This window comes from Ochlerotatus camptorhynchus, unplaced genomic scaffold (assembly GCF_037179485.1).
Source record: "Ochlerotatus camptorhynchus isolate MF236.1 unplaced genomic scaffold, CSIRO-AGI_Acam_v1.1 ptg000121l, whole genome shotgun sequence".
Lineage (NCBI taxonomy): Eukaryota > Metazoa > Arthropoda > Insecta > Diptera > Culicidae > Ochlerotatus > Ochlerotatus camptorhynchus.
In genome coordinates this window covers 178,704-187,820 of record NW_027040611.1, presented here as the reverse complement: position 1 = coordinate 187,820, position 9,117 = coordinate 178,704, and the positions used below count along the sequence as shown (strand labels likewise).

The window sequence follows — 9,117 nt, the reverse complement described above, 5'->3', positions numbered from 1 at the left end:
CCCTGCTTAAACTGGGGAGAATGGCATGCCTGCCCCGGCAATAAGGATACCTGACTGTAGATGTAATATGTACGGATCGGAGATAACGTGTAAAGAACGGATGTTTGACGTCTATCGAAGTTCGATGCCATTGTAACATCCAAATTGATAGATATTATTAGCTAACTAGTTTTGTCTACTTCGCTTCTGCTAGTTTTGTCTACTTCGTCTCAAATGGGATAATGGACTTTTGCGCCAAGCACCAACTTGATGTTCTTTGAGTACTTTCACAGAAGTTCATAATCATTAGAAAAAAATAGTTGAATGCTTTCAAAGCCTGTGGCCAAGGTTGCTTCAAATTATTTAGCTATAGACACGTTTTTCGATATTATGAAATCATAAGATATTATGATGATATTTTGCTCTTGTAAGCTACTAGAAGAGGTTGTCAATGGGAAGCATACTACCCCGAAAAAAATACGTTTTGTTTTTTTCTAATTATATAGGGGAAATGACGGCTTCGGCATGACAGACTATTTTCGGCAACCCGAATTGAAACACTATTTGCACTTGATTTTCATACGAAAACACTTCGCTGAATGCATGCAAACGATTCTCTATGCTTTCAGCTTCAATTTGACTATATTTTTACCACTGAGAAAAAGCAATCTAGCAAGGTTCTCTTGAAATGCAACACACGCACTACAAATTGTAGCTGATTTCGAGTTGCCGACAATAGAACAGCAGATTTACATGCAGTTCAAATGGAACGGTTGCCGATGAAAAACTGGTTGCCGACAATACTCGCTCTCACTAGAGAAGATTGGAGCTTTGTAAAAGCGTTTCAAAACAGTTTGCGTGATCAGAGATGTTATGCCTCAGAACATCCCGGCGGTGTCGACTGGGATAAAACCCAGGTCTGCTGGAGTGAGAGGTTATCACGCGTACCACTACACCACCGGTGCTGCTTGGAAAAAAAGTATTTGTTTTAGATTTTAGGTTTTCCAATAGGGGAATTTACGTATTCACGGCAACCTAAGCAGCGACCTTCTTTCTATAGCCTTTTTCTCTAAGGAACGCACACATATGCAATATTGGTTTGTTTACAATCTTTTGCTGCCAGCTGCTCTAACAATTTCAGTCGAAAGAATTGTCAAAAACTGTTTTGAAACGCTTTTACAAAGCTTCAATCTTCTCTAGTGAGAGCGAGTATTGTCGGCAACCAGTTTTTCTTCGGCAACCGTTCCATTTGAACTGCATGTAAATCTGCTGTTCTATTATCGGCAACTCGAAATCAGCTACAATTTGTAGTGCGTGTGTTGCATTTCAAGAAAACCTTGCTAGATTGCTTTTTCTCAGTGGTAAAAATATAGTAAAATTAAAGCTGAAAGCATAAATAATCGTTTGCATGCATTCAGCGAAGTGTTTTCGTAAGAAAATCCAGTGAAAATAGTGTTTCAATTTGGGTTGCCGAAAATAGTCTGTCATGCCGAAGCCGTGATTTCCCCTACATAATATTTGCATGATTCTACAAACACGCTGTAAAGTACATTGTTACGCTACACCATGACTCTGTTCGACCCGTTGGGTTTATTGGCCACATTTCTGATCCACGGCAAGATTCTGGTGCAGGACTTGTGGCGCACTGGAACCGCATAAGATGAAGAAGTCTGTGGAAATCAGTATGGAGGCTGGTGCAGGTGGATCAAGATGATTTCGTACATCGCGAACGTTCGCATTCCTCGCTGCTATTTCCCAGAAGCGTCAGCACGTTCGTATGAAGTTACTGAACTTTATGTTTTCGTAGATGTCAGTCCGCTTACGTATTCCTGTGCGCTGTACCTGAGGACAATCACGACTGACGGCACACCCCACTGATCGCTGCGAAGGCGAAAGTAGCACCACTCAAGCCAATGACTATACCGAAGCTGGAACTTCAAGGATATCTCCTGGGAACAAGAATGATGAAGTTCGTGCAAGCAAACCACTCCATTACCATCAGAAGATGAGTCCTGTGGACGGACAGCTCCGTCGCGCTTTCGTGGATCCACGCAGATCCGAAAAAAAACTATCGACCGTTCGTGGCCAACCGGGTCGGCGAAATTCTCGAAAATACAACAGCCGATGAGTGAAGATGGGTTCCGTCGGAGTCTACCGCAGCAGATGAGGCAACAAAGTGGGGAAGTGGACCCTACTTCAGAAGCGACAGCAAGTGGTTCAACGGACCGGAGTTCTTGTGCTTCCCGGAACATGAATGGCCGAATTCTACGGATCTAGTCGTGGATACGGCCGAAGAAGTTCGATCGGCAGTACTCTTTCACGCAACTTGGAAACCTGTGATCGCCTACGAGCGTTTCTCTAAATGGGAGAGGTTGCAGCGTAGTATGGCTTACGTGCAACGATTTACTTTCAACGTGACCAAGAAGGGAGAAAGACGCAGTGGTCGATTAACTCAACAGGATCTGGATGATGCCGAAAATGAAGTTCTGAAGCAGGTACAAAGAGAAACCTTTGCAGATGAGGTAACGACGCTGAAGAATAATCAAGTACTACCAGAATACAAGAAGGAATCGATTGACAGATCGAGCATCGTGTACCAACTGATGCCAATGATGGATGAACGGGGTTTGATGCGTCAAAACAGCCGGATTTCAGCGGCGAAGGATATTCATCACAGCGTGCGCTTTCCAGTAATCCTGCCAAGAAAGCATCGGTGCACGGAACTTCTGGTCGCACGCTATCATCGTCTCTACCGTCATGCAAACTCCGAAACGGTAGTGAACGAAGTCCGCCAGCTGTTCATCATACCGAAACTGCGATCGGTGGTAAAGCAGATCGGACGAAGTAGCCAATTCTGCAAAATTCGTAAGGCACTGCCACCAGCACGGTTGGCCATACACGACCGTCCATTCAGTTACGTAGGAGTGGACTACTTCGGTCCATTGTTAGTCAAGCAGGGCCGCTCGAATGTGAAAAGGTGGATTGCGCTCTTCACTTGCTTGACTGTGCGCACCGTTCACCTCGAAGTGGCATACAGCCTGTCAGCTGCGTCGTGTATTTCCTGCATCCGACGATTTGTCTGCCGCCGAGGATCGCCTGTGGAGTTTTTCAGTGATAACGCTACGAACTTGCACGGGGCTGAACGACAGCTTCGTGAGCAGATCGACGAAGGAGTATCAGCAACGTTCACCAGTGCCAACAGGAAGTGGACCTTCACTCCGCCAAGTGCTCCGCACATGGGCGGTGCATGGGAACGACTCGTCCGTTCAGTGAAGGCGGCGATAGGGGATGCGTACCGCGAAGGAAAACTCAACGATGAAGAGCTGCAGACCGTGATCGTGGAGGCAGAGGGCATTGTGAATACCAGACCACTCACGTACATACCACTTGATTCTGCGGAATCGGAATCGCTTACTCTGAACCATTTCCTGCTGGGGAGCTCTAACGGGGTCAAACAGCCAAGCGTGTGTATTGAGTCGGGGCTTTCTCGGGGCTTGTGGAACCACATCCAGCGGTAGCTCAACCGATTCTGGCAACGCTGGCTGAAGGAGTACTTGCCGATGATGAGGAGGCAGACCAAGTGGTACAATGAAGCCCGGTGCATGCTAGATGGAGACTTGGTGTTGATAGTGGATGAGGACAAGCGGAATGGCTGGACTCGCAGGATCGTGACTGAGTCGATCAGAGCACCGGATGGTCGCGTGCGCCAGGCCATGATCAAGACTGCGGGGGAGTTTTTCGTCGGTCAGTATCGAAACTGGTGGTACTCGATGTTTCAAGTAGCAGTGTGGTCATTGAGGCCAGTAAACCGCACTCGGGGGAGGATGTTAGCACAGGGACATCGACTGATTGAACGGTTAAATTGGTAACCCGGCCGTCTGAACATCACGACACGAGCAGCGAGTCTACGCGCGACAAACTCTCTGTGTCGAAACGTCAGTCTGCAGGAACGAAAAAGAAAGAATTGAACCAGATACACGCGGGTGAAAAATTACTATAGAAAGTTAAATTAGTTAATCCTACTTACATCTAGCTTAAATCTAAATAGTTACTACGGGTAGTGAAGGATTATACAGCAAGCGGTTGAATGCTGACCAGAAAGGCCATTCGAGCGAAAATCGCCACTGAATTATTTGAAGCCACACACACAAAATATATATAAGCTGTTCGGATATCAGTGCGGGCCTTTCACTTCTCAGCAATTCAACATACATAATGCTGATGAATAATAATTTCGCATTATAGTTGTCCTCCAAATTGGAGAACAGAGATGCTTAAATCACCCCGTATGATCGTTATACCCCTTCCTCACCTACTTTGCTGACATATGAACCAAAATGTTGTCCAATATTGAAAGTACTACCCTTCTGATAAGGAAAACACAACTGAAAAAAATTAGCTTATTTTTTGAAAACTTTACCATCCCTCAACATTTATGGCGGAGAGCTTCACTTGTTTTAGAGAACTTTTTCTTTTAAATAATTTCCATGAAAAAAGACTCCAGAAATCAAAAAGCAGTCTCGTTAGTTCTTTTAATAATCAGTTCGACTGCTAGAAGGGCAATATATAACAAGTGATGGCGTCTGTCAAAATCAGGGTTATTAACGGGGCCTCAGATAGCCTTGTCGGTAAGGAACGGTATTACCAAGCCGGAGGCAGCTAGTTCGATTCTTGTAGGGTGTCGACTGCCTGGAAAATCAGGATATTCCATTTTAGTACTATCAAGGATAAAATACCAAATCCTCTCTGAAAAGTAATGCTGATCTCGTTAGTTTCATACAAATTCATTACTCGGTGTAGTTTTAGGGTGTTTGTAAATTAGTAAAATCTTAAATAGAATTGTGAGCTTTTGGGTGCTCAAATTAATTATTTCAATTGCTTAAAGAAACAGCATAGTCTTCTCCAGCTGTACATGAATTGGATACAAATGCTGTCAAAATCCTATGAATTTACACGCTAGTGTTCGTGAGATTCTGCTTGGCGAACTGAATTTTGGGCCGTCCCTGTGTTGAAGTGGCATCCACAGGGACGGTAAAAATTAAATTACATAAGTAGAGCTTGACATTGTTGTTTGTTACAAAATTCATGCACCAAGTGAATTTGCGCGTTTCTGGGTGGTGCTGTGTTTAGTTCGGTCCAACAAAAATTAAACCTCTGAAAATGGGTTCGAGCGCCTTTGTGAAGATGCAAATTAATTAAATTAATTGATTCTTTTAACTCCCTGAAAATTTGGTGATAATCGGATAAAAACTCGAATTTTGAGAATGAATTTTGTGTGTGCGGATTTAAAACGGTACATGCGGTACAGAATTAAGTAAAAGATTAAAATTCACAACTTCATTAAATTGCCTGTATTTCAATTTTCAACTTCATTTCGTGAAATTTCTTTAAAAAAAACTTGTTCAGGTATACAGTCATTGGAAAAATATAGTCCATGGAAAAGCATGAAATAGTTAAAATTAGAAAATATACGATTGAAAAGTATAAACCGTAATCACAACCCGATGATAGTAAAAAGATGGTAAAAATTTCAGGAATACGAAAAAATCATATTCTCTAAAATAAGTTTTAAAATCATAAAATATTGTTCAATAATTTGAATACCAATAAATCATTATGCTGATTATGATCGCTTTGATCAAATTTGGTACAATTGTTGGAAAGAGCATGAAATTTACTCAATATTGCATAAATAAACGCAAATAACACATGTATGTTTCTCATTTCTCCCCTCATGATTTTCAGAAATTTTGAAGGTGGAGGGGGGTTGAAAAATGTAAAACATATCTTCTTATTTAAAGATTTCACGTTGAATAATCGCGTTTGATCTCCAACTCCACACCTTTTCGATTCAACAAGCCAAAACTTTAAACGGTTCGAATAAGGAAAACAACAAAGAACACCGTTTCACCATTCTCTTACACCGTACAGTCCTCCAAGCAGGATTAAAAAAAAAACACTGTTAATCGAGTTTTAATGCGTGAAATCACGATCATTTATTTCACTTTCACTCACCTACCGCCAGCGCTGGACAAATGCATTCACTCGTGTCGAAGTTTACAGCACCGCAATGGTGCCTGAACAATTGAGTTTGAATTTTTAACGATGTGCTAAAAATCACACTCACCCAACTCGTGCACCGCTAGGCAGGGAGAAAAAATATGAATAATTGCATCGAATGCAGTCACAAAATCAACAATTTCACTGCTGCCCTCTGCCTGCTTCCATCCTGCGAAAAACCGCTAGGCGACCGAAAATACTCGAGAGCGAGAGAAAGAGGTTATGGTGGTGCATGAATTTGTGACGAAGAAGTTAACTATAAATAAACGCAAGAATGTACTTTTTTGTTTTGCTTGTTTTATTCGTCCACATTTGCTACTATGGTCCCATTAAAAATGGGCTATTATTTCGAATGGCGAGACGGGTTTTACTCATGTAAAAAAAAAGAGCATTCCAAAGTAGAAGAAGATACAGGACAGATTAAATACGCTCTGCTACTGCGGTTGGAACAGCAGTTAGTGTGTGGATCTCGCAAAATTCCGGTAACAGTAGTGTATTGATTCTTTATGTTTGATTTTTTTTTACGACCAATTGGATTCAGGGGCAGGAGATGGTCGTGGTTTGAATATCGGTACACGTTGATGAGATGCGACTCTACATGGGAATGGTTTATGAAGCAGATAAAACTGGTTTACGACAGGGTAGGATCGGAAAATCATTTAAGAAATACTTTATCATTGATGCAGCTTTATGGTCATTTACTGTCTGGATGACTCGTAAATGTTGTCTGTGAATGCTGGTATATATCCTACTGTTTTGGCATTCTTACACTTATCTTTAATTTAAATAATGCATTCTTGTGCAGTCACGCGTTTTCGGATAAATTGATTGATTTGTAAATTATTAGGTGGATTTCCGCCTTCTACTATAGGGAGGGTAAACATGAAAACCACACGCTCCCACTGCTCTCTCAATGGGCATCGAGGTCCCCAACAATTATGCAAAATTTGAGCGAATTTGAGTATGATCTGGATTTGCGAGAGAATTTCTAATTTAGTATGAAATGGTATGAATGTAGGGAAAATGACACCCAACCATTCATTTGCAGTGAAAAATTTAAAAAAATGCTCAATTTTAACCAATTCTAGGACTAAGAAAAAAAACTATGCAGTACATTTTTTCCCGAGACTGCACATTTATCCAAATTCTGTTCAAAAAATTATTAAACTTTTACATTGAACAAATGCTTCACTCAAACCTGACGGAACCAACATCACATACCCTGATGCCGTAGCTGAGGAGCTCAGCACCTATTTCGCTAAGCTTTCCGCCATCAACCAATATGCGTCCACCTTTCTCCGCAGAACAAGTCTATCTACTGCCGATATCGCCAATTTCCAGATTCCACAAGACAGCATCAAATCTCCAATTAACCAAGACTTATCGTTCGAGAAGCTGCAATTTGCATTGCGATGCAACACCGGTAACTCGGTCGGCCCAGACGAAATAGGTTATTTCCTTTTAAAAAATCTTTCTATCGACGGAAAGAACACACTATTGTACCCTTAAAACGAGGTGTAGCATACTGGTGACCAGTCTTGTAAGCAGTCACCGTAGTTGACACATTTTCTGTAATAATCGACTGCCTTTGCTTTCGACCATTTGCAAAACAAGGTATCAAATAACAGTACCAAATTAAAATGTCATTTAACAGGCTCTGTCATACGACACTGTCGCCGAAGACTGTCACGAATGTATGTATTTTAGTTTTTCTCATAATAAGAGCTGCTGATGTTGTGCTTGTGTGAATTCTGAAAATAGCAAGCAACGATGTCCTAGTAAAAGCATTTCTGATCAGAAATGGTTTAATGTACACCAAATTAAGGAATTAGAACGAAATCACACGTGTCATATGATAGTTATTTGATGATTTTCTTTTTGCTCGAATGTTGCTCTACCGTTTGTGTTGTGTAAGAGAGACGACGGTAGAGTACGAGAGTACGAATACAAACAGACTGTCGCGCACGACAACGAAGCGAGTGTAGTAAAAAACGTCAACAGTTTCAACCCCTGCTGGTGACTTTCCGGCCACTTGGCGAGAATGATTGGTGATCCCGATCCCAAAGGCCAACGCCACCACACGAGGTACCGACAAAATCCGTCCAATTGCGTTTTTTTTCCGTGTTGGGTGTATTCATCACTGCGACCATTACTTTGCTCTATTGTCATATTCCCCGTTTTTATATTGCTTTATCAGTTATGTCGTATCACTATTTTGTGAAGCGACCGACATAGACTGACCAAAAGCATTTTCCCAGCCAGGTATTACATTTCGAATGAAATGTACTACTTTACTGGGACCTGCATTCCAAATATCAAAGGGTTCTGCCAGCCCCTTATCCAGAAAAATACGTCTTTTATTGAAGATTGCTGCACAATAGCATAGCAGGTGTTCAGAGTCTTCCTTTTCTATACCACAGAATCGACACATATCCTCTTGAAGTTTTCCTATTAGCTTCAAATGATATTTACATGGACAATGTCCTGTTATCAAACCAGTATAGACACTGAGATCTTTCTTTGATAATTCAAGAATTTTGCTAGTCATTGAAATGTTCGGAATTATGAACCGTTTCGACTGCCTAGCAATGGAAGTGTTGTTCCAATTGGTCTCCACTTTAATTTTTTTTCCATTTCTTGATCTCCATTTTAAGAGAACAAGTAGAAACTCCACAGAATGGTTCTGGTCCTATGAATTGCTGAGATGATCCTAGCCTGGCTAACGTATCGGCTTTTTCATTCCCTTCAATTCCACAGTGGCCAGGAACCCAATATAAGTTTACTTGGTTTTGACAGGCCAATTTCTGAAGTGACATTGCACATTCCCATACGAGTTTGGAATTGCATGTTGCTGATTTTAAAGCATTTAATGCTGCTTGACTATCAGACATAATGCAGTTTTTGAATGTTTATAATTCCTGCGCAAGAATATTGCAGAGCATTCAAGAATTGCTTGAATTTCTGCTTGGAACACGGTTGGCCAGTAACCCATGGATATTGAGATATCAATCCCTGGACCAGTTACCCCTGCTCCCACACGGTTGTTCAATCTTGAACCATCTGTATAAAAAACAGTTG

The 9,117-nt window shown here is 41.6% G+C and overlaps 1 protein-coding gene across 1 annotated transcript; it reads left to right on the top strand.

The window, feature by feature from the left end:
- Nucleotides 1–2,363: 2,363 nt before the first annotated feature.
- On the top strand, nt 2,364–3,497 carry LOC135699867 (uncharacterized). Its single transcript, XM_065220225.1, has one exon. The coding sequence runs from the start codon at nt 2,364–2,366 to the stop codon at nt 3,495–3,497; it is 1,134 nt and encodes a 377-aa protein (XP_065076297.1).
- Nucleotides 3,498–9,117: the final 5,620 nt, after the last annotated feature.